This window comes from Haliaeetus leucocephalus, unplaced genomic scaffold (assembly GCF_000737465.1).
Source record: "Haliaeetus leucocephalus isolate CR32 unplaced genomic scaffold, Haliaeetus_leucocephalus-4.0 Scaffold162, whole genome shotgun sequence".
Classification (NCBI taxonomy): domain Eukaryota; kingdom Metazoa; phylum Chordata; class Aves; order Accipitriformes; family Accipitridae; genus Haliaeetus; species Haliaeetus leucocephalus.
The window spans coordinates 8,420,590-8,447,472 of record NW_010972598.1 but is presented as its reverse complement, the minus strand read 5'-3'; the positions used below and the strand labels follow the sequence as shown (position 1 = coordinate 8,447,472).

At 34.3% G+C, this 26,883-nt stretch overlaps 1 protein-coding gene across 1 annotated transcript in view; it reads right to left on the bottom strand.

Annotated features, from left to right (window-relative positions):
• WDR27 (WD repeat domain 27) overlaps nucleotides 1–26,883 on the bottom strand; it is a 142,874-nt gene that overhangs the window by 113,661 nt on the left and 2,330 nt on the right. The window contains exons 3-18 of the mRNA XM_010562961.1: nucleotides 24,765–24,889; nucleotides 24,172–24,285; nucleotides 22,103–22,154; nucleotides 21,810–21,880; nucleotides 20,811–20,925; nucleotides 19,363–19,495; nucleotides 16,181–16,284; nucleotides 15,673–15,740; nucleotides 14,587–14,720; nucleotides 13,115–13,191; nucleotides 11,453–11,531; nucleotides 10,860–10,931; nucleotides 9,520–9,623; nucleotides 6,533–6,622; nucleotides 2,127–2,248; nucleotides 1,397–1,530 (exon numbers count right to left, since the gene is read on the bottom strand). Coding sequence (XP_010561263.1) covers nucleotides 1,397–1,530; nucleotides 2,127–2,248; nucleotides 6,533–6,622; nucleotides 9,520–9,623; nucleotides 10,860–10,931; nucleotides 11,453–11,531; nucleotides 13,115–13,191; nucleotides 14,587–14,720; nucleotides 15,673–15,740; nucleotides 16,181–16,284; nucleotides 19,363–19,495; nucleotides 20,811–20,925; nucleotides 21,810–21,880; nucleotides 22,103–22,154; nucleotides 24,172–24,285; nucleotides 24,765–24,889 — 1,594 coding nt within the window. The remainder of the gene's footprint in view (nucleotides 1–1,396; nucleotides 1,531–2,126; nucleotides 2,249–6,532; nucleotides 6,623–9,519; nucleotides 9,624–10,859; nucleotides 10,932–11,452; nucleotides 11,532–13,114; nucleotides 13,192–14,586; nucleotides 14,721–15,672; nucleotides 15,741–16,180; nucleotides 16,285–19,362; nucleotides 19,496–20,810; nucleotides 20,926–21,809; nucleotides 21,881–22,102; nucleotides 22,155–24,171; nucleotides 24,286–24,764; nucleotides 24,890–26,883) is intronic.

Here is a 26,883-nt window from a genome sequence, read left to right as displayed (position 1 = left end):
ATAGAGTATATGACTAAAATAAGAAGAGCCACACCACCACCCTCCATTAAGGGTTTTGACCAAAAATGGAAGCTAAAGAATCACAAGTGACAGACTGTAAAACCAAGCAGGTCACTGAAAACCACAATTAACCATTTAAAAAAATTTTTAAGCAGAACTTAGATCATAATCCATTAGCTACTTTTTCAAATAAGAAGGAATTTTTGTTCTTAAAAAAATGTACTTTAAAGGAGGGATATCATTTCACATTTTTATTCCTTTTGTTTTCTGCATGACAATTTAAAGTTTCAGTGAAGTTCCACCTACCAGGTTCATGCCTCAATCCAGGAAAGCACTCCTATTCAAAAATGTATTTAAACCTGTGTTTAATATGTTTTTCTGTGCAGGGGCAAAATTACCAAGGAAATAGGCCAGTTCTTCCCATCTAAGGATGCAGTCCAATACTATTTAATATCATGAACAGATAGAACACACCACTCACAATATCAACTAATAGACTTCAGTGTTGTAACCTTAATTCTCTTTGACCTACCACTTAAAATCTAAAGTCATAATATCAGACAAAGAAAAATATCTCTTCAAGGTGTTTTTAAATGTTATTTTGTCTAAACAAATACATATATATATATGTATATATATATATTTGAATGTAATGACGTCTCATATGCACAAATACTACTGAAAACCAGCAAGAGCAAATGAAGAGCAGAGAAACTTAGTAAATGGACACAAGGACAGGTTTAGCTCCAATTATAAACTAAAAGAACAGAAGAGGTATATCAGACATTTAATAAAAGAACTGATTCCAAGTTGGAAAGAAGGAGCCGCATGATGATAAAAAGAATAGTATTAGTAACAAGAGCATGAAGGATGCTTAACAATGAAGAATCATAGGGACAAAATAGGGTAATAAGAAAAATAATTAGATACAATATAACAGTTGGAAAGTCAGTGAAAATTATGAAAGTGATCTACTTCCATTTGACAGAGAAAGAAGAAAACAGTCGCAGCATGTTGGAATCTCTGAAAGAAAAAGTATATAGAATATTCCTGCAAAAGTAAGATTTGCAATAGCTATTCAAACATAACTTAAGTCATTAATGCACACTGAGATGTAAACAGGCAGAAGGTAAAACTCAGAAGGTCCCAAATGGCAACAGTAATAGTAAAACAGAATTTGCAGCAGTTAAGGTATACACTATAAAAAATTATTTGGCAGTTCAATTTTTTTTCTATTATGCCAGAACAAAGATATTTTTACAATTAGCTTTTACTATTTCTTCAATTTTTTTCTTCTGTAATATTCTTGCCCCCCAGCCCACCTCACCACCCACAAAATCCCAGATCAAACAGTACAAGTACTTTCACTGGTCTGTTAATGAGAAATTGCACTCACCGTTTGAGGTCATCCTTGGTTGTGTCTAGATGGAAACTTAATAGATGAAATTCAGCTCCACAACACAGCAATATAAATGCATCTATAAAATAAAACTGTGCAAAGCGTACAGTCTTATGGAACTTTTCTTTGCCCTGAAATGCAAAGAAAATTATTAAGAATGGATTCTAAAATAATCAGTATTTTTTGTCTGAGATTCCTGGTGTTAAGGAGTAGTCTCCCTGTTATCCTGAATATATGCCAGGAGGTTAACCTACTATGTAGTGGCCGTTCCTATTTTTGACATCTATTAATCTCAAAATAAAGTTTTCATTCTACTTAAATTAGTTGGCAGTAAAGTTAATAGTATCTGTAGTCAACTGAATATAATACAATCTAGCTTCATACTCTAAACTTCCATTTGAATTGGGGAGTAGACTCTAAAGTCAAGCAGAGCTGAGCCAATGAAAATAGAATATACAGAGCAGACAATAAAACCAAAACTTCCAGACATGCCCACCAGTTTTGTCTACCCAGGTTGGTTTTTTTTCTTTTCATAAATTATCATGATAAAAGCCTAATTTGAAGTCAATGGAGACCACCCAGACCACAGAATCAGTGGGAATCACCACCACTCAGTAGCTCTGAAAATCAGCCTGTATGTTCCTCCTACAGAGCTGTTAAAATGGAAGTAGATGAAAGTGCAAAACAATGTGCTCTGTGAACCAAACTGACAAAAGTTTCTAATTACCAGAATTAGGGCAGGTTCATTATTGCAGACTGACCAGACCCTTAAAGTTCTGTCTTCTGATGCAGAAACTAACCACTTCTTGTCATGACTCCAGCCAACAGAGTTAACTGCACCATCATGACCTAATAAAAATAATAATGGAAATATCATAAAGCTCGTTTCTTGCATTTATACATTTCTCCAGAGTTAATCGTATTGTTTTAATATAATTATATACAATATTAAAATAGATTTTAAGTACAGGCTTTAAATGGTTGTATTAAAACTGGTAACAGTAAACCAGTTATTAATTTTTTCTTCCACAAAAAAACATGGAAAAATGTCTCTCATTAATAATCAGACAATGGTAATTCTGACTCTAATTTTTCAAAGTTATTGGAAGATTGTTTTCAAGAAACATCCTTGAAATTCAATTTAAGGAAAGATACAGTATTACTCAAAAAGAGAATCTGAGTATTATATTATAATGAAATTTTATATTAGACATGATCTGGAAACCACTTAAGACCTTGCAAATAGTTGTAATACTTTATTTTATTCATTAGGCTTTTATTACTGAGCTAGCTCGTTTTGTAAAAACACAATGAACATGCCACTACAACAGCTTCTGCAGAACTGCCTCATTAGATTAAAAAAATGTAACTGCCTGTTTAAAAATCATAGTTTAAAGTATTATAATCTCCAATTAATAGGAAAAAGCTTCTACAAGAAACAGACTTTTCCAGTTTGGTGTCACACAGTTAAAGACAAGATTAGAAACTTACAAAGAAAGAACTTAAAAAACCCAGAAACATTATCCAGAAGCTAAAATTATTAATTTGATCTAAAATTATATTGATGACGATCAAAAAGGTCAAAAAAGAAGAAAATATGTCAAAAAAATTGAACAAACTTTGGCCCATATTATTGTAATTTGTCCAGATGAACTCTGATTAATTTCATCTAGCCTTAAAACATTCAAAGTTCTTATGCTGCCCTCTTGTGCACATTTTCTCTTTAGTCAACTGAAGCTCTATAGAAAAACATTGATTGCTTTAAATTACAGGAAGGCTAGTCAATTTATCTCAGCACTTAAGTTCTATGATAACATATATCTATAAAAAGTATTATAAACAAGATATTTTAATTCCCATTTACCAAAGACCTGTAGAATATTCATTCAGAAAACTGCATAGGTACTGGATAAGCACATATGTTAAGTACTACATTTATTTTATTCTGAGCACAAAAATTTATTTGGAGGCTTTGGTTTTGTAAAACCATTTGGAAGCCTTGAATCATCTCCATTAAAGAAAAAACAAAACAAAACAAAACAAAACACCAAACAACCAAGCAAAAAAACTTACCAGAATATACAAAACAGTTTTCCAAAGTGGTAAGGAACATGAGAAACTTTAGGAAAATCTGAGGTTTGGAAAATTGGAAGAGCCATGCAAAAAGCCTAAGAATCTCTGCACTCCAGGTCCCCCAATCCCAAAGCACAGTGAAGGAGATGCCAGCTGGCTTGCAAGAGGCCAGTAAGCTTCAAAACAGGCATTACTCAGGGTTCCCCAGTCCTGAAGCACACTGAGAAGGACAGCAGCTGGTTTTGTAAAAAGACTTCTTCAAAAAGGCCATGCTGGCTGTAACTCTTTTAAAGCTGGTCAATATTACCTGCATTTCTCTATAGGACGCAGATACCTGAGGAGCCAGTACTGAAGAGGAATGCAGAACTACGTAAAACTAACTAAGCACTTCAGGGAAGAAAACTGAATAAATTAGGCTTATAGCAAAATTGCTGTTGTTATACCACTCTCCTCTGATGGTGCATTATAAAAATATTATTTTCGATAATCAGCTATACTCAGATGTTAATTCTGCCTTGAAATTGAAATTTTTTAACAGACTAGATATCATTGCCATTTCTTGAAAAAGGAAAGTTTCACATTACCATTGATTGCAGCTCTGAATAAGAGCAATGCAACATGTTTTTTAATGAAAATACATTCATTATGACACTTCAAAACCAAAGGCATCTAAAGTAGAAAATAAATAGGCGATTTCATGATAATCTGAACTGTACAGAAGAACTACATGAATGAAATAAGCACGCAACTGATGGTTTGCAGTTCCTACTCCCCTACAGTACAGTATCTGACAGTTTCACATTTATATTACTTTTGAAAAGAACTACATGCACAGGTTGCATTCTTATGTTACCTAAAAAGCCTGAAGTAGAATGTGGTTTATGCTTCTTTTCAGACTGTGCATCATAAAGCAAGACATAGAATAAAGAATCAACGAAATAAATTAGATAGTAGTGCAAAACCTAAGAAAACTAATAGAACAAAGCCAACTGTCAGAAGAACAATTTAGTAATAAATCAAAATTTTTTTAAAGACAAAGAACTAGTACTTGACACCTTAACTACTGGCACCAGAAAAAGCTTCTCTGTAGCAGCGTGAAGTTTGCTGCAGGTCACTTTAATCTTCTCATCACAATAAATTAGCCTGTATTTGCAGAGTACTGCAGTATTTTAGGGAGCTCTGAATGTTCAAACATCTTATAAAATCATAATAAATAATTTTACGTCTTAGTAAGACAAAGCCTTTTGTTAATAATGTGTCAAAACCTAAGTACTGTTTCCTTCATGATTTACAGAGTAACATGAACTAAGGTTTTCTTTCAAATTTTGAAACCTCTAATCTTTTTTTTTCTGCTTTCAAATATGGCTACTTAGATTAATATTTGTTCATATTGAAGTCTATGTTTTCTGTTATTGACAGTATCAAGCCATTCCTCAGATGTTCTTTAGTATTTAGCAAGTATATGGAAGTATAGATGCAACAAAGTCAATGAAATTAGTATCTTCCCCTGAGATGAAACAAAGATAAAACTCAGCTATTACAAGTCCAAAATCAATGAAGCCTTCATAAAAACAAACCCCAGGGGAAAAAAAAAAAAAAAAAAGAGTATTTCACAGAATTGAAATGTCACTTTCTGCAGCACATAACCTCTATATACATTCAAGTAAAACCAGCCTGCCTAACTTCTTGATAGTGGTTCACATGAAGAGAAGCTGGATCTGCGGTGCAAAAGACAAACTGCAAAGAACAGCTACAGAACACATACTGTACAATGGTAATTTATAGCCTTATGGTTCTACTTCATGTTCAGAGTAGACCTGCTACCAAAAAAAAGACTTTAAAGTTCTTGAAAATCATTTACACTTTAGCTTCTTCAGATTACTTAAGAAAGATGTGTTAACAATCTGAAGAAACACTGAATTCTTTGGGCACAACTCTGTTAAGGTGCTGTGTACCAAATACTGTAGCAGTACTGTATCATTATTACAAAATTACTGCTTTTGTTCCAGTACTATCTAAATAACAAAATTTTGTCAATAAAACCTCAAAACACTATTCCTGCCTGCAGTTTATATGACTTGCACTATGAATTTTCTCAAATTAGTCAGTGATAGATGAAGAAAAATATTTTTTAAAGTTTATGAACTAGCTATTGTGGAAAAAAAAGACCTTACTACCCTGCTTACAAGGCATATTTTCATCAATTTCCTCACACAAAAAGGAAAATATCAGTAATGTTGCCTCCATCAGTTGTCACAATGCCACAGCTTCTTCCACTAAATACAACGAAAATTACTCAAAAAAAATCAGAAATCAGTTATCAGAGTTATTTACTTAGAAATAACTTTCTAAAATAACTTAAAATAGCCTACTTTTATACCTGTTAAGGTCTGCTAGTAAATGACAGTCATCTTCCATTATGAACTTCCACAGAAAATTCATTTAACAGGACTGAATTAAAGTCATAGCATTTACTGTTACTAAAAATTCAACAGATAGTTCTTGTAGAAATTTAGAATTCATTTTTCTTAAGGCTTATTTACAATGTTAAGTAATGCACATGTGTTTGCACATGCAAACACTTTTGCAGATATGGATTTCTCCACAGGAATAGTCCCTTTTTTAAAAATAGTCCTTTAGAAGTCTGGAGCTGCAAACTAGACACATTTTTTGCCAAGTCATCACAGTCAATTTTTTGGCTAATAATCTATTACAATATACTACTGCAATATACACATGCATTATCATTACAATATATTGTCTTTATAATTTCTATTTTATTATTGTAATATACATACACAATACAGATTGCAATATATATCATGAGAGACTACTATTTACCACCTAAATAATTGAGAAATGGGAAAACCTGGTAGGCAGTCTAATTCTAGATCAAAATTAACCAATCAGAGAAATGACTTCTACATCTTTAAATCAGCAGTATCCCCCCCTCCCTCGCTGTTCTCAAGGTGATATAAGTGGAATCTTTTAATTACTATGCCATTTTAAGTTAAACTCAATCATATACTATTTTTTTAATAATGTAATTCATAAATTTACCTGAAAAAACGTTATATGTATCGGTGAGATTGGAATTGAATATCAGTACAGTTTTGTCAGCCAGGCCGCAAGCCAGCATCTCTCCATCGCCTATAAAGAAGAGTGTCTAATATTTTATATTTGAAAGCAACAAGGACCTAATATGCTGTTTCTTTTAATCATAAAAATCACATATGTCACTACAAGAAAACACAAACCAGGTATTCATTTCATATGTTTAACTCGTATTTTGTATGAACGTCACAAACATATGTTGCAGAACTCAATAGGGCTTGGTATGTAATTCATTTCTTATCCTGACATAGTCTCAAAACTTCATCACAAGGCAGAAATTCACTTTTCATAAAAAAAGTGCTACAAAATTTAAGTGCAGAAATTTTTAGCAGTCATTTAAATCAATTTTCTTACACTTTTTTTTGGTCTTCATATTAAAGTTATATCAGCTTTTCTTACATATTAGAATAAAAAGCACATATTAGTCATTCTGGATTGCTTCTTAAAGATGAAAAATTTCCTTCATAAGGTAATCCTAAAAACTGTCCAAGTGCAGCCAGATTGTTCGTGCATATTAGTAATCAGCAAGGGCACACAATGACAGAATAGATTCCCTTAATGTCTACATAATGGCAGCGATTTGTGAAATGTAACTGTCTGCTCAAAAGCTTTTTCCTGAAAAAATTAAAATTATAAAGAGCAGATAAATGAGCCAGTGGGAAAAAATAAGGGAGGGTGGAGCAAGAGAAAATAGCAATGAGAGAAAGTAAGGAAATGAAACGCAGAATTCAAATCAATGCTACTAGGTTCACTGTGAAAAGCATTTTTAAAGAGGTACCACCTGAACACCCCCTTCATAAATCTCCTGAGCATCTTTACAAAGGGAGAGGGAATAAAAGTCATGCTTGACATCACCAACATTATGCACTGCTATCTACTGTCCAAGTACAATCCACAATGCAGGCTCAGAATGCTATATTCCACAACGCATTTTTTCCCACATTATGGCAGTATAAACAGATAAGAGATTCATATTTCTAATCTCTGAGATTCATCTACTAAAAGTGAACTTTAAGTGAGACACACAATGGGGTATATGCTAAGAAGAGGCATTCCAGAATCTTTTTTCTGTTATCAGTTATTAAATGCACCAGTATACTAAACCAGGAAAGAACTACTTTATAAAAATATTTTTCATTTTATCTGACAAGCAATATTTCAGTTGAGTTTTTCTCCAGGTACTATTAATTGCACATACTAAATAATGCTGTTAAATATTTCCATCACAAAAATAAGTAGTCCTGGACAAAGTATTCCAAAAAATGCATGCCCCACAAACTCAAAGGTATGAAGTCTTTGAGGTAAAGGGTCGTGCTCTTCTGCAGATTTCCCTCACTTTACCCAAAGTTTTGACAGTATGTATTTTCAGCATGAGAGCTGATTGGTAAGTATATCAGGTAAGTGGTACAAGGTAAGTCACACACACAGAATTAACAATATATAAACATTCTTGTGCATACAGAATGAGAGAAAACAATTTTGCATAGAATTTTGGAGGCTTGTTTAATGGAACATCATCTCAAATCCTGAATAAAACTGTTTTCTAACACAGCAACAAGTCATAAACTGTAACGCCTCCAATACTACAAAAGGATGTTTAATAAATCTAACCAGGTTTGCATTAACTCATTCATGCAACTTTACAATCGCTTAAGTTTTACTTAAGTTTTTTATTTAATTTTCTGTCTACAATGTTTAAAGATGCACATAAATATTAATTATAGTGATTCACACTTTACAAAGGCCACTTGAAAGATTGTTCCAAGCTGCAGTTCCAAGTTGCAGATTTGCAACAGAAAATGTATTGTAAAGCTAGGAACCATCTGGTCAACACAGACTACAACAATAACAGAACACCTCTTTAACAAGCTTACAATAATATGATTTTTTTACTCCAAGAAAAAAAATCTCTGCAATTTTTGCTAAACTTTGTTTTGCTGAACTGTGGTGTTAAAGCCTGTGTGTGCATGTGTGTGAGTGCAAGAGACAGAGAAAGATGCTCCTTCCTCAGAGGAAGTAAAAGAGGATTGATACTTAAAACATATTACTGAAGCTATAGCGATGTTTTTCTTTGCTAAAAAAAGAACTTTTAGTTTTAAGCACACATAACATTCCTAGAAATAAGCTCTCTGCAACCAATTTCTTTCAGGAGCCATAAAAATAATTTCTTCCCGTTCTCTAGGGAACAGAGAGATGGCTGGAATATATTTTAGAAGTTACTGATTGCATCTAATTGCTTTTATTTCTTGAAGATGAAAGTTGCTCTTGTCCTCAAAATATTTATAAAGATCTACATTTTTACATACTTTGAAAATATTATGGTTTGCAGAGTGTACATTGACGTGATTATATACTTTGTAATACATTTGATTGCTAGTCTAAGAAGTGGTTTCTGTATAATCATATTTGTGTGGATTGGTAATTACTAAACCTATTACAAGATTCACTTCCTGAAAGCAGTTAAGAAAAATACCCTTTTTTGGATTATATGGAAGAATTCTTTTTTTTATATTTTAATACATAAAAACTTAATAATGTTTACATAAGAAATAGGAGTATTCTGATTCTTTTGAAACAGAACTTCAGCTTTTAGTACACCCTAATGACACTGAGTAACTGTCTCAGAAAATAAATCCCTTAATAAAAGAACTTGTTAGACTACTAATTTTCAAGTTGTAGTGGGAAAGTCATAGAATAAGTCCAAAAGGAAACAAGATGTAAATTCAGAGAATTAGAATCCTTTTACATACATGTTAGCAGCTTGCATGGTTTTGCAAGTTAAAAAATTATGATCAAACAGTACATGGTATTATCAGAAAGTTTTCTGGGAATTTACCTAGTAAATCCATGGTCTTAATATACCATGTCACACAAATTTTGTTTTTCTCTCTGCACACTGACACAATTGTACATTTTATAAAGCCCGTACGTACCAGAATACTGAACGCAAAAAATTGGGGTTGGTTTACAAGTAACAGATATCTCTTTCTCGTATTTGATTGGAGGATAACTTTCCAATGGATATTCTTTATTTTTACTTCAAAGAAGGAAAAAAGAGAAAGAGAGGAAAAATTTTAAGATACCTTAACTCAGTACATTTTCATTTCAATTGTGAAATAAATGTACTTTGGGAGCTATTCTAAACATCTTCATGTAAATATTTCCTGGAAAACCTATGTTAAATCCACGATAAGAGGCAGAATGAATTTTAAATTGTCATACTAAAATTACTCCTATCACCAACTGTTATGAATTCATGAGATCAAGAATTAACATGGACTTGTACATAAAATCAAGCTTCTTAAGTTGCATACCTACCTAATAAAAGTATTTAAAGAATGCAAACTCTATCTTGTTGTGACAATAAGCAATATGAAAAATATCTCCATATGTTAAAATAAGAATTACACTGATAATCTATTTAACAAGATACCAAAAAAAAACCCCACAAAACTTGAAGTGCTAAGCAGCTTAACCTATCATAAAATAGTGCAAAGCAATCTTGAAATTATCTGAAGTGCTCATCTAAAGGCTTGCCTTTGTGTGCAAGGCTTACAAAAACTTAGTCTTGAGCTAATAAGTGTTTTTTTAACACTTTAACAATTTTTTAAAAAGAGAAAAATGATGGAATTAATAATTCTATACTTTTATGTTTGTACTACATAGAACAAAGACTCTATATAATACTAAAGAGAAAAAATGTGTGTAATATCCCCATTTAACATGCCACGCCAATTAAAATAAAAGTGCCAGCTCCAAAAACAATGTTCATTCTTTGTGTCCACAGTGATGATGAATTCACTGGTCAAATTGTACCATTATGTATACTCTGTTTAAATCCAGTAGAGTAAGCTTGCATTAGCTTAAGATAACATGATTTTAGGGGTGAATGAGGCACATGATCTGAAATCACTAAGTCTCACTGTGCCACATTCAGTTATTTTTCTGACTGGAATTGCTGTTTAAGAACATGTTGGGACTATGCTTCCAACCATATTTAGCACCTGTTCTTCCTTCTAGCAACAAAAATCTAAGAAAATAGATACGTGTATTTTCTTTTATACGTAAGACTTACTCTTGATCGATAGTCTGATAAACTGAATCACTTGCTGCAGTCATTTTATAGCAAAGTTATGAAGCATTTTATTTCCAGTGATACCCCTAACTAAAAAGTTCCAATGAGAGAAGCAGCTACAAACCATATTTCCTATAGAACTCTATTTATCCTCATTTTAATTTGTTCCTCCTCTAATGGAGTTGTTGGGTTACCTACCATTTACAACTGGTCTTCCACTTTGATACCTCATTTTTCTTCAGGTTATTATTTGGAGAAAACATGGTCATTCTACAAGAAAGAACACAGACTCTCCTATATGAAACATTAAATGAGAGAAATACTTTATTTCAAACAAAGAACAATCCTACTTCCTTCTTACTATTTATGTCTACTAGTAATGTCAGTAGGTAAGATAATGTACACATTGATGACAAGATAACTTTCTAATGATCTAATGCTTGAGTTTGCACCTAAGTTTTGCTTTCTATGAGTTATTTGTTGGATACTGCATTCTGAAGGTCAAAGTCCACTCATAGAAAGTTCTGACATTTCTTTCTGTAAAGCTGAAGACACAAGAGTTTAATATGAATGAGACAGAGTGCCTAATACAGATTTTGAAAGGAAGTTGAATACTGACCAGAACCTGTGAAAATTTTGGTTTATGACATATTTTTAAAATTATTTTGTTTGATAATATCATATCTGTTTTTCACGGATGATTCACTTCAGTCAAGAGACTACATGGGTCTATTATGTGACAAAATATCACACACCAATGAAACAGACAAAATAATAATGTATCTACTCACCGTGGTGCTGCTGTATAACCTGATGACTTAATTTTATAATGGAAAACCAGTGGCTGATCTTTCACTGTGCTTTTCACTCCTATAGTAAAATAATTTAATTTACATTAAATTTTTTTTAACATTATATTTTTACAGTTAGGGTAGACACTTAGTTAGGCTAGCACAGTAGAAATATTTGACATCTCCTTATGTTATAAAACACATTTATGACCAATCACTCTAAAATAATGATTACTGAGAAAAGGAAAGAAATATGAACTGTTATGTTGCATAACATCCCTCCTCCAATCATATCAATGAGTAGGAAGTTTAAATTTTGAATTAACAAGAATACTGCTCTGAGGAAGTTGTTTCATCATTCATTCACAACTGTGTTTTCTAGTTGCCTATTTTATGCTTAGACTTTATATGCACTGGCTATAATGTATTCACAACTTATATTTGGAATATGGAATGCATCTAAGATCATTAACAAACTGGTGGGTAGGTACACATAAATGTTTGGGTTTTTACACGGCTTAAGTCATTAATAATGTCTGCATTCACACTGCTGTACGAAGAAGCCTGCAGGGCAGCCTCCAGCCCAAAACTAAATATGAGCTTTTCATATCAGCAGAAACAAACTAATCAAAAAATGTTGTAAAGGGAGAAATCTCGTTGATATTCCTGGAGAAAAACTTCAGGTGCATTGGCAGTGATCTCATGGACACATTTACCTATGCTGAGGACAGAAGCTCCGTCAACTCCCACCAGCTATCTTTTCTCTTTTTGTAGCAATGAGGCAGGAAAGGGTCCTGCCCAGGAAGCTCCCACTTGCCATAAGAGACCATAGGATTTCCCTACAGCACCTAATCTGTCTGAGTGTGAGGTGTCAACAAGAGTAGTACAGGTATCAGTGCTGGGTGTCCGAAGCTGCCTAGAATTCTAGCTAAAACACTGTAGACACATTCTCATAATATCATACAACACTAACGATATAGCTTTTGACATTCTAACAGCTCCAACAAGTACAATCAATATAATAAAAATGGATTATTTCTCCATGTCTACAGCTACCAGTATTTTTACATCTTTCCTAAAGAAAAGGTGATGATGAAAAAATTATTTTGTAACTATTTTTTGGACTTTGCTTTATTGTTGCTAAGCAAAAAAGCTACAAGTGCTTCAACAACAACTGGAAGTCAGATTTATTTTTTTTTAAACAGTAGGACATTGAGGCAAAAATTAACTTCCTAAACATGCAGGTATTGACAAAAGACTATTCAGGACAATAAAAGTAACCAAAACAGGAAACCAAAGTTAAGAAAGAAAGGACAAATACAGAAAAATATATTGCATGCTATGGAAAAAGAATGACTTATGAAAAAATTAAACATTCTACACTCTTTAACTCTTTTTAAATCCAGAGAAAGTTCTCAGAGTATTGTTTCTGAAAGAAGCAAAATGCCTTATTACCATCATTTTCACTACAAATACATATGTAGGATATGAAATACTACTAGAAGTATAAAATTCTTCCTACTAAAATAAAAATATAATGCGATATATATTTAAAACAGAAATAAATACATTGATTGTATTAGGCACCAGCCAGTTGTGAGTCAGTTACTGTTTTTAAAAATATAACTTCATTAATTCATTTCAAGATTGGTTTATACTTACCAAGTGTTTTATTAGAAGGTTCTTTCATGGTTTTCTTTAAACCTTTACACAATGGAGAATTTGTCAATAAAGAACACCTAAGTTATAAAACCAAACAAAAAAGCCCTGATCAATGCAATGGACAAAAGCATTAGATTAGGAAAAGGTGTCAAAACTTCTTTTTAGCTGTTTGTGTGCATGTGTGTGTGTATGTGTGATACCAGTGAGATTTTCATAAATACAAATAAGGCATAGTGGATTAGTTATCAGCTCAGATACCCAGCAGCACAGACAAGCTTTGGCCCTGACTAGATTCACAGACCATTGAATTTACATGGTAAATCCCATTTCTGTGAATATTAACTGATGAATTTATTATAAGCACTGAAATCTGCATTTCACTTCAGTGTATACTGTAGGGTTTTTATTGTCTTCAAGATGTCAGTATATTCCTAGAAATCATTTACAGGGACATGAAGGACAAGAAAGGAGTAGTCAGCATGGATTCACCAAGGGGAAGTCATGCTTGATCAACTTGATAAACTTCTATGATAAAATGACTGGCTTGGTAGATGAGAGGAGAGCAGTAGATATTGTCTACTTTGACTTCAGTAAGGCTTTCCACACTGTCTCCCATCAGATCCTCGTAGAGAAGCTGATGAAGTATGGGCTAGATGAGCACACAGTAAGGTGGATTGAAAACCAGCTGAACAGGCAGGCCCAGACAGTGATGATCAGTGGCACAAAGACTAGTTGGAGGCCAGTAACTAGTGGAGTACCCCAGGTGTCAATACCGGGTCCAATTACGTTTGACATCTGCATTAATAATCTGGGTGAAGGAGCAGAGTGTACCCTCACCATGTTTGCTGATGACACAAAACTGAGAAGAGTGTCTGATACACCAGAAGGTTGTGCTGCCATCCAGAGAGACATCCACAGGCTGGAGAAATGGCCTGACAGCAACCTCATGAAGTTCAACAAGGGGAAGTACAAAGTCCTGCACCGGGGGATGAACAATCCCATGCCCCAGTACATGGCTGTAAGGAAGACTCTAGAGCCAAGCTCTGTGCCCAGTGCCCAGTGACAGGTCAAGAGGCAATGGGCAAAAACTGAAATACAGGAGATTCGGTCTGAACACCAGGAAACACTTTTTTACTGTGAGGGTGAGTGACTCAGCACTGGCACATTGTGGAGTGTCCCTCCTTGGAGATACTCAAAAGCTGTTTGGACATGGTGCTGGGCAACTGACTCTGGGTTGTCCTGCTTGAGCAGGGCGGTTGGACAAGATGACCTCCAGAGGTGCCTTACAACCTCAACCATTCTGTGATTCTGTAATTTCTCCCACTCAGTACAACTAAAGCATGACAGGAAAACACGTAAAATAAAACCACGTCAACAAATAGCACTGTACAAAACTATCTGCTGCACTTCAGTGTCAAGAAAACAAATGCATAATCTAACTCAAAGGAAAAAAACGTTTAGTTATTCTGTACCTGGCAATAACCAATAGACTGTTCTCGTTTCCACGTAGGAGAAAATCACTCTGCTGAGTTCTCACCAATGCAGCAACATTAACTTCCAACAGAGCAATCATACCTTCAAACATTGAGCTGATCAAGCATAAAACCTGCAGCAATTATACCATAAAATAACACTCCATTTACTTCATAATTTAAGCTCCAATACTGAAGCATTTATAATGGAAAATGAAATCACTTTCTGTCATTTATGAAAACTAGTAAAAAATATCCGTGGGTTTAGTCTTGCAGAGTATTAAACAGTAAAAAAAGGTTAATGCACTCCTTCAAAATTATGCTTATGTTGCTTAAATGTGTGTCTTAACAGACATGCACATGTACAGTCACAGAAATTCCAATACCTTCCACAACAGCGATATTTCTGCAGTAAGAGTTGTGAGAAAAGAAGCACACACAGAAGAAAGATTGGTTTCAAAGACATGCTGAGAACATACTAAGAGTTGAATTTAAAACAAAATCCTTCTTTAAAACAAAACACTGCTATGTTAAATATGTAGAAGGGCCTAGACTGAGCTCAGTTCTGTAGGAAAACTGTAACATCAAAAATGGAGTATACAGACAAGCACGCCTTTCATTTCCTTAAAAGCACTTTTAGTGACTTTCCACAGAAATTTTCTCACAACTCAAATAGTTTTCACAGATTTCTTGGAAGGATTCAAAAGCAGCTCATCCTAACATTTGTTTGAGAAACAAGTTGTAACAATGCTTATATCTTTTTTCCCCTAAAAGATTGCCTCTGCTCCCCCCAGTGGTCGTTCTTGATGTTCAGGGTACACACTGAACAGTATAAAAAACAATTCACTTTTTGCTTATTAATCACTTTGGACAGTATACAAACTGTGAGAGCTTTAAACTATACAGGTATTTAAACTAGTAGATTCCATAAAGAAGAATCAGCCCTCTCCAGAGAAACTACTGTGTAATTCACATCAAGCAAAACAAATGTGTACATTAATCTGTAAACAGAATGTGTAATTAATATTTATTGCAAATAACTGGAAATGTAAACATTCATTAAATAAATATTTACTGTATACTCACCTTTCCATTAACTGCCTTCCTTGTTAATGCACACGATCTGGCAAACCGAATGCTGAGGTTACTGTAATCTTTACCAAAAAGAACATAGTGCTATAAATTTGTATTTGCATTTCAAAAGAAAAAAATATCATCTCTAAGACAGGAAAAAAAAATTAGTCATACTAATTTGACATCACCATAATCCACTGGCTTCAGTGTATATCCTTCTAGCTTACCCCCACATTGTAAAGTAGGAGTAGAATAACATTCCTTGCATTTAACACTCATGAACTGCAAAATCAAATAAAAATTCATTGCTAGCCACTACAGAAATCTAGTGCTGACACATCTGCTGAGACAAGTCAGTAGTGCCAGAAAAACATACAAAAATTAATTGGAAAAAACATTTTTAAAAAAACACTTAGTTTCTACTGTATTCTGCTATTTCACAAATTAATTCTTATATTTATATCAGATAACAAAGGAAAGCAATCTTATTACAGTGTAGTTGAATATCTTATAATCATACCTTTGTAAGATAAAAAAGCTTCTAATTCAAAGTTTGCCAAATTAATTATGAACAGGCCAGTAGAACTTCCTATCCAAAAATAGCTAGTATTCAGGGCAGAATACCTATTAAAAAAAAAAAGAGAAAAACTTATCTGAGTATGATAAAGAAGCTTTTCTTGTTACCATACAAGACACAGCAATTGGGTTTTTTTAATACTTGTTACCCAGGCCCAGTACAACAACAATAAGAAATCACACAAAATAAAGATTTTAAATTTACAGCAGTTTTTTTAAATCTGCAGCTTGCTTGAAGTAAAAAGTTTCAATCAAAATTGTTGAAGTTTTGTAAACTAAGAACAGAACACTATCCTTGTCTTTATGTAAGGGCTCACGGCAAGTCAAAAACAGCATAGGAGATACTTTTTTTCAAAAAATTACTGTGGCTTGTAACAGCTGGGAGATGCTGTAAAAGCACTGTATACACAAAGAGTAAATTCAAACAAAGAGGCAAATCCACATATATTCTTACTTTCACCACCTGTAATATGAACACACAAAAAGAAGTGCAACTTAAGGTGTGTTTGTACGTAGTTAAAGTACAAGAGAAAAAGCAGCACAAACTAAGGTGAAAAAAACGCAGGCAAGCCTCAAATGTCTGTCCCAGTCTGTGCTTAGTGGCAGTAGTATTGCAGTTAGGAAATGAAATCCAGCCTTCGCAAACACCACAGAGTAGATCAACTGGTTACAATTTCAGTCAACACCCTGACAGAAGAAATGTTATCAAGCATAAGGTGGTAATAACAAAATAACAGTTGTCATTATCAAAAAATAAAAATGTTTTGATGCCACAGTAAATAAAAATTGACATCAACATTTTAAAAAATTTTCCAAATAAGAATGAGTAGCCTTATTGGTTTGATTTGTAAAGTCAGACCACAAGAGTTGAAGTAAGGGTATGGAAAATATAAAGCTGAAACTGGGCATGAAAAGACTCACAACAGTGGCTTAATACTTTTTTTATTAAAAAAGAAAGGAAAAAAAAAAAACCAAACCAGAAAAACAGAAACAGTCAAATACTTTAAAAAGCAGAGTGGGAAAGACAAATTAAATTCTAGTTTGTGATACTTTTATGTGCTCTGTATAGTTTTATTTGTGGCTTGCACTACTTTCATGCATGGCAGTAACAGACTGATTTAATTTGTGAATTCTCTGAATTATTTATAAAGAAGTGGCACTATCAAGTTATTGTGAACAATGATATCAAGTGATATATACAGGAAGTTGATCTCACACCCACTTTAGAATAATAAAATGCCATCCACTGTGATGAAATTACTCAATGTCAAAAAGCTTAGAGAAGTATAAGACCCATAATTTTTTGGACATCAGTGTTGCAAAAATGTTTCATTGTTGCATTTCATTGCAGGCAGGAAAAGTGGTAAATCAGGGACTGTTCAGACAAATCTGAACCACCTGTTTAAACACATGGTAATTTAAAAATTAAAGAGAAAAATACTTCTAAATACAGAACTCTAAAAGCAAAAGATAATGGAACTGGTTTAATAGCAAGAATTTAATGGTCATGGCTGTTTATAAGCGGAACAAAACCTCCAACTGTGATGTGATAGCTGAAAGGGTAAATTGTCCTTAGATGTACAATACCAGGCAATATCAGGTGGATATTGAAAAGTGACGTTATCTCAGTTCAGAAAATTATTTCAATTAACCTACTACTGTGGATCCATTTCAAGCAACCATGTCCAAAAAGGGCATTGAAAAAGAAATTAGGTTGAATTTCAGAAAAAGTTCAAAAGCAAATGTTAAAAATGTTACAGAAAACATGCCTTATACAACATGCAAACTGTTTTATCCAGAAGTGTAGAGATAACTTGTTCATGAGCTAAAAGTTGCTGTGCAAGGAGGGAACTTGATAGTAGCTGCCTCTAGACTGTCAGAATAAAAAACATAGTAAGAGCCAATAAATGTACATGAAAAGAGGGTAATTCAGATTAGAAGTAAAATGGAATGAGTTAGTTGCTGGAACAACTTAACTAGGGACATGGTGGATTCTTCACCACTGGAAAACTAGCCATCTTTAAAGATGTTCTGTAGTTAAATCAAACATATAGTTTTGATAAAGACGAAGTTTTGATGATCTGAGAGTGGTATTATACAAGCAGTAAGACTAACTGACTGTAAGAATTCATCTTCTGGCCTTAGAGTTCTGACATTCCATTAAAGTATGTCTCAGATGTACATCTTAAAAATCACCATTTCCTTCCTCTCAATGGTAGTCTTTCTGAAAACATAGGCATCATGAAAATAACTGTTTGTTAATAATTACTTCAATTTGACATAGAGACAAACAAAATGATCCAGGACTGCTGGATATTTTTCTTTGCTGTTTATCAAAAATTGTTTGTATATCTAACCAGAGGATTAATCAGTTATCCCTGTACAACCCACCACAGGGCAAAGGGTGGAACAAGAGTTTCCTAAAACACGGTGTGGTGAGAAATTTATCCAATGACAATTATAAATAACAACAAAACCAAGTTGTTCTATGAGACAGTTTTTGTTGCAGTATCCTAAATAGATAGATCCCCAGATGCCTGATAATATGGTTAAACTTCTCTTCAGGAAAGAAATGCAACATAAGGATTAATTTAGGTATCTCTCCTCTGCCTGGCCAACCAATTCCATGGAAAGGAGTAAAAACATCATGCTTTGAAATGTCCGTGTCTCTGACAGAAGTTTGGCTAGAACAGGTTATGAAGTTCAAAAGTTATTTAAATTTGGAAGGCAAACTGACAAAGGCACACAGTGGCTTCATCAGACTTATTTCCTTAAGAAAGCAAACTAAAAATAAATTTGGCTTTTTAATTCTAATTGGCTTCTTAATTATTTCTTTAACTGATTTTCCTCAACTGGTATCAGTAGATGCTAAAATAAATATTCCCAATGCCATTTTTATAAAATTATTTTTCCGACTAGAAACCATTTTTAACTTTGTATGAGTTTGTGTATATTATCTGCCTACGAGTAGGCCACCAAAACCTGCAGATCACTAAACACATTCTTTGATTTTCCTATTGCATTTTTAAAAAAACAGTAAGTTGCAGTGAAAATAATCCAAGAACCAATAGGAACTCCTAGGAATAGATTCCAGCCAAATACCTAGTGGTATTTTAAAGGACTTACATGTTTTCTTGATTATGGAAACATACTAAAAAGTCACAGTGTTCAATTAAGAGGATAGGCAATGATGTTTCCACTGATCCTTCTGGTCTCATGTTGTTTGTTTTGCAAAACTTCGAAGTATTTTGCCCTTCACCTAAGGAAGACAATCAACAATATTAGCTATAAAAAAACAGTGAAATAAAGGAAACAGATAGGAAATAAGGGAGAATTGGAAGTAGTAAAGCAGCATGAACTAAGACCACACTCAAGAAGTTTCTATATCAAAAGATGGATATATCCTAAGAGCCAGCCCTCTTGAAATATCTTTCCTCATTATTATGTTATTTTTAGTACTGTCTTCTTTTAAATACCTAGAGATAAAATCCAAAGAGCCTACTTAAGAACTGAAAAGGATTTGGCAGAATGTAGGTGAGTTAATCTCAAAAAGTGACTCTGAAAGCCATATTCCAACAACCCTTAAACATGCTGGGTACCTTTCCACTTAGCCTGGACACTAAAGTTCCCTTGACACTAAAATTACCACATAATCCAAAACCAAGATGGAAAGTCACCTCAGTTTCACCTTCCCAATGAGTCTCCAATCCGTTGTGCATGTGCAGTTCACACCTAGGAACTACTAGCACCGAATTCAGCATTAGGCACAGACACTACATCACTCTCTTTCAAACATCTGAAGATGAAAGTGACATCCATATATTTTAAATAATAAGAAATGTAGCAGTCTTTCTCATTAGGTTAGGACCTCAGGATTATTGAAGCTGGACTACTAGGCAGCTAAGAATACAACAGTCCTTGGAGCCAGAAAAAGAGCAAGCAAGGGAAACCAGATCTCTCTTTCCCTAAAGAAATCTCCCTCTTGCTTGCCTTTAGCAGGACCCCAACTCACTTCAGCTAGTGTGCAGGTGGTCTGAATGCCTCATTTGGGAACATGGAATCACCTTGCTGAGTTTACCAGTGCAGTCTTTAAAGACTTAAATACTCTGTGTTATACCACTAGAAATACCACAGCCAGAGAAATATCATATCATGGAAGCACTGGTATGGATAAAAAAAAATAAATTAAAAAAATAAATTTCTAGAAGCTTTAGAGGTAACTGAGAAATGGTACTCCACTTAAGACAATGAATGAAATTTTAGGCACTGGTTCTGTTCTCACTGAAGCCTTGGGCAATTAATTCAATAAAAAACAAAGAGTTAATAGTTCACATCATGCAATGTTTTATAAGCAGATGAATTGGCCAAGATTTTATTACAGACATACATGCATAATTTTTTCCAGATATGCCAATACCCAACTTCATACCAGCTCCAGTAAGAATTCCATGCCACAGTCTGAGACTCATAACTCTACAACTTATAATAAATTCTCATGGTATAAAAAGCACACAATCAGTAGCCAATAACAACTAGAATATACCATAAACAGCATTCCAGAAGCACTGTGTTACCTATTTCTTTTCCAGATTTCCACACTTTACTACAGAATTTCTCTTGCTCTTTCTTTAAATTGATATGTGCTACACAACGGTAATTATGATCACTGATTAAACTGAAGATCCAAAGCTGCAAGAAAAAGAAAAAGCAATTTCAATAACCTTTTGACACTAAACATAAAGCTTACATGAATACAAACTAAAGGTCCAATCTTTAAAGCTGTTGATGTAACTAATGAATTTTTGTATCTGGAATCTCACCTTGGACCAGAAATTCAATTATATGCATTTCTAAGATTATCAAAGGATATATTCAATATTAGCAAAAGCAGCCATTATCAATTCAAACTGCACATCTAATTCCCACACGTTTATGTCTTTGAAAAAAATTCCTCAGACTATTTCACACAATTAAAAGTCACAGGTAACCTGCATGTAATTGCTCACCGAGTCATGTACATGAATGTCATTTATACCTTTCTCTTTTTAGGCACCACTATAGTCTATCTTTAATTTCCTTCACAATTCACTGAAGGGTAACACTGAACAAAACAGCTGGAAAATCTCATGTAAATATATTCTTAACATTTAAGAGGAGGCAAAATGCATATTGACATTTATTACATTTTGTTTAGAATTCCAACATGCTGAAATCATAGTCTTTTCCATTTATTGTCATGTGTTTAATTCCTTGGCCAAAATAGAAGAAACCTATTTTTCACCTTTTTTCTTTTAAAACAGATATATCTCTAGCCTCTCAGTGTAGTCTTCTTATATAATCAGTGATTGTGCTCTTAAAAACCTCCCTGGTTTTCAGGAAAAATTTCCATTTTGTAATAGGGGACTTATATACTATATATGGTTTATGCTCAAAGCATTGAATTATGCTTACTAAAATAACTGTTGTAACAGTTCAAAACATGTATGCAGATTGTGAAGCTTTTTTATAGACAGATACATTAAACATAGTTGACTGTTTTGACATAGAGACTAAGTTTAATGGGTAATCCTTACCTGTCCCTCAGCACATCCAGTAATAATCTGTTTATTTTCTTCATCAATTAGCAGACTTAGCAAAGGAAATGCTGCTTCAAAAAAGATAAAATTATTTCCAGAGTAGACACAAATCAGATATTTAATTAAAATACATGATTCAGTATTGAATCCTCCTATTCATAAAGACAGTTGAAAGAAACCCATTACTGCAATTCTTACAGTTGCACAATGTTTTTTGTGCCTCAGCCTTTGTGTTGCTAAGGGCTTTTCCATTTTTCTATGAAAAAGTATATATAAGAAAGAAAACTTACCCGTTAGTACTCCTGACTGATATATTAACTGGCCGGTAGAATAGTCCCACACCTTTAGGAAAAAAAAAGTAAAGATAGTCACCTACTGAGATCTTTAAGGAAAACACAAACTTCAACGGCCACCATGTGGTGAAAACACAGAAATGCAGCCATTGAAAGTGATGCAATATGGTAAGGATTTTTTGCAGCATTTTTTTCTAACTACATAGGGCTTTGTTTAATTGATAAGTAGCCGTAGTGAAAAAGGTGAAACTCACCTGGTATGGATACACAAAATAATTATTATTGTCTTTGCTTAGGTTGATCTCTTAGGGCCTTAAGCTGAATTAATGAAAGACATATTTGAACTGGTTCTAGATTTCACATAGGAAGCTTGCATAATTTCACAATTTTCATATTGGGCTCTGGGATAAGAGGTCATTAGTAATAATAATGATACTTATTATGATCTATAGACTCACATATAAGTCAGCTTTCATTATTAACATGACTGTTTCTAAGTGATGCATTCTATGTCTAATAGTTGATTAAGAAAGCTAAATAAAACCAATTTTTTCCTCTCATGTTGTTACTTCTATGAGCTTTCCTCTCCACAAGTAATTCCACTACATTTATCACAGCTGTCACAGCTGGGATTGAAAAAAATCACAGCTAGACACTCCCTGCTTTCTGAACATGGCTGGGAGCCTTTGTTTAGCTCCCAAGGTTTTCTCTTTGTTCTTGTTTCATTTCTCTCTGAATGTAAACATCATTCTTCTGAAAACCTGTTTCCTAAGATCTTGTTTCACAAATTCATCTGAAGAACTTCTCATCTGTTTCACTTCTTTAGCCAAGTAAAAGGGCTAGGGGAGTATAAGGTTTTGGACACTGCAAGTCCTGCAATCACAGGAGCCAACTGTCACAGACTCCAGCATGACTGCCCTCAGAGAATTACCCCTGACCTACAGAATCAGGCAGAGAAAATAAAACTTGAAGAATTCCTTACTAAATTATTTGAGAGACTTGCAAAATATTTTCATTTGATTGTCATTTTAGTCCCAACATTTATCAAGGTTAAAAAAAAACAACCAAAGCTTATTCATTAGGATTTTGTATAATTTATCAAGTCTTCATTATATTAATATGAAGAAGCATATGGATCTTTTCCTTCAGTCATTTGTACCTTGATTTTATTTCTTACATCAACATAAACTACATAAGAAACAATCGATCAGAAATTCAGAATTATTAATATTTCCTAAAATTCCAATTCAATCTTTGCATTTTTTTGTCCAAGACCAGGACAAAAATCAAAATCACATTTTCTGAAGAACAGAGAGTTATATAAAAATTAAATTTAGGGGGAAAAACCCCAACCCAACCCAAAAAACCCGACCAACCTTTGATATAGAAAACTTTAATTTTACTTGAGCTTGTAGAACCAAATGTTTGGGTATGTTTAGAATCATACAGAGGACAATCAGTAGTAGACTAAACTGTTCTAACTGAGGTACCCATCCCAGTATCGCCTGGAAGATACACCTGGGTTCACTCAGGCTCCTTGTTTCCCCTTACTAAGTTGTCTTCAATTGCCATCATGTACAGCAGCAGCAATCCATGATGTCATCATATAAAATGTTGTCTGGCAAAAAATGCTACCAGTATGCAATAACCCAGCCATTGCATGCAATAACCCAAACCAATATTCCTGAAAGGGAAAATTCCAGTCAATGTCAGCAGACTCCAAGTTAAATGCTTTCATTCAGTTCAGCATACCTGAAACATTTCAGTTACAGCCAAACTGATCAAAATATTTTATTTCCATTTGGTAGATGATAATAATCACCAAAATAGTCAACACTTCGCTGTAGAAAGTTTTGAATATACAAAACCTGAATTGTTCTTTTAAAAAAAGAGTAATTAATTTTTTAAATAATTTCCCAAGCAACTTTAAGAACAATGTCCTGATCTCTATAAAGTCAAAGATTATTTTTGCTTAATCTTCAGAAAATATTTAAAGGGAAAAAAAGACTACTTCACATATTCACTAAATTACATTTTTTTGAAGTGCGGCTCTACAATTTCCTTGCCTTAAAGGTTCTGTCTTCTGACACTGATATAAGCATATTTTTCTCCCATGTGCAAAACTCAACAGCAGTCACTGGAGCCAGGTGGCCATCCAATTCAGCTAGTATATCTTCATTCTGCGATTAGTCAATGCAAATTAAAAACAGATTAGATTTCAAACTAAAAATGACAATTTGTTGAATGTTTTCATAATTAATAACTGTTGCTAAAAATTGTCAGATTTGGATTCAGAATATTAATTCAATAAAATTTTTCTTATTGAAACTGCAGCCCTGTATATCATCCTGCTGGTGAAACCACTATGTATTACATTTGCTTCTTCAGAATGAATGATATAGGAGCAATTCTTCAGATGTCCTCAGAATGTTTTCTTCTTCTAAGTTATTGAGATATTGTTTCATTTCAACTTATTTAATCTAGTCTTCTATCTGGTATATGGTGCATTATCAAGCATTAGTTCATACTTATTTTCATCTATATGAGAAAAATGAATGCTTTTGCTTAATTATACTGACATTTCTGTACCAAGATTTTATATGAAAGTGAATCAGTTAAAGAAATACCAGTACCATGGCTACAAAGAATGGTAGCTCACCTTTGCACTTAGCATGTAGATCCGACTTCCAGCACATACCGCTACTTGTTGATCATCTGGACTAAATCTTACATGAAGCACTGTTCCCAAAAGAGTTCCTATAACAATTCCTTGAGGTGTTAATCCTGCAGCAATTTAATTGTTAATGAGACTCAATGAAATATAAAACTGTGGTGCAGTGAGATTCTTACAAACTTTGCATAGCAGTTATCTAACCACAGAGCTATCCCAGTTTCTGTCAGGAAGATGTACAGAACAACCCACAGTTTACTTATACCAGGCTATTGGAAAGTAAAGCACAGAACTGTGCACCAGCAGGATTCCTCCATCTGTATTGTTGCCTAGACATGGTCTGGTACTCTTTGAGATACTAACAAAAGGTGTGCCCACCAAATCCTACTTCCACCGAAGACTGCCAGGGACAGCAGGATGATGTGCCCAAGGAACCAAGTAGTGCCATGTTCATTTTGGAGGCAAGAAATCCTGACTGAAGCCCAGCAAAAGAGGGGTTTGAAAAATACTTCTTCCAGGAGAATATCCCAGCCACTCAGCCATCAAGCAAGGGGGACTTTCCTTCTCTTGGTTTTAATTCTTCTGTGGGAAAGGGCTGAAAAGAGTAAGTACACCACTAAATATCATTACAGAGTATGATGAGACTAGCTTTGAGGCTTATGTTTCATCCCTCTCTTCACGACTTCATTGTGGTCACCTCACTAGTTCAAGCAGGCTGGTTTCTGCAGATCCCTATTTTATGATGCTACCATTAACTATGTGAGGAGATTTTGGACATCTCATTAAATTTTAGGATTTCATAGGCAACAAATTAACTAGGATACAGGCACAACTAGATGTGTCCTTTTCTAGGTTTTATCCTAGATGTTGTGGAGTGTTTCTACAATTGATTAACATGGTCTACCGGGGTGGAGAGATGAATCACACAAAGAACTCCTTAACTACCTTGACACAGTTGGTAAGAATATGGTCAGAGAAAACATGCCAAAACCATGCAGAGCACAGTCTGGCGAGAGAAAGACTATACAGCATCTGCTGAAGAGCCTGTAGATAGAGAGAAAAAGAGCAAGAAAAAATCCAGCAGCAGAGAATCTGGTTCTCCTATGTCTTTGTATTAAAACTATACATCCTTTTTATCTGTCTGCTACTAACCGTCTATTCCTAACTTCCATTTTTGTTTCCTCCAAATTCATAGTCCCATTTTAGGCACACTCCCTGAAGCATTCTTTGATTCTTTATGCTACTTTTACATGGAATAAAATGTAATAATTTCATTTATTATAAAAGCACTTAGACTGGTCAGTTTTCTTTACAACATTAATTTTCATAATATGTAGATTTGCAAATTCAACATGGAGTAGAGTACAAGAGACAACTCCCACACATTATATCATAGGCAAATCTCTAACTACAGGTAACAAGGAGGAAACTTTTAATAGTGTTCGACAATGCCATGCAACTCTCAATACTGACACCACAGCAGCACTGTAATACCTCTCAGTTATCATGCCATAACAACATATTTTGGACAGAGTGTCACTGGGACTCCAGTGAGTCGTGACTCTGGCGCTCTTGCTCCCTTTCTTCCACTTTCATTATTCCTCTACTTTCCAATTGATTTAAGCTTGAAGAGGGGTTAGCACTGCTCCCTAGAATCTAACTCCATTGGTCGAGGCTCCAAACCAAGATGGCGGACAGGATACTAGAACTTCTGCTTTCCTTGTGTTTCTGTGTGTCATCATAACTCTCTTTCAGTCAGGCATTCTCCTCCCAAATCGGATGACACATGACAACAGTGTTCCAGACACAGACAGAAGCAGAGGCCGGACTGGAGAAAGCAGGATATAAAACACTAGTTCTGCAGATATTCCAGAAAAGGTAGCATTTAGTTATTTCGGCACTGCATGGTTAGTTATGCAGTGCTGCTATGATTAAGAATTTTCCTGTCCGTTTTATTCCCCAGCCGTAGAATTAACTGCCTTTGCAGCGCTTCCCTGCCCTTCCCCTAGGTTGCCAGGACCCGCCGATTCCCGCACAGCACCTTGGCCAGCTCCCGGGGCCGCCGCCGCCCGCCCCCGGCGCCCCCGGCACCCCCGGCAGCCCCGGC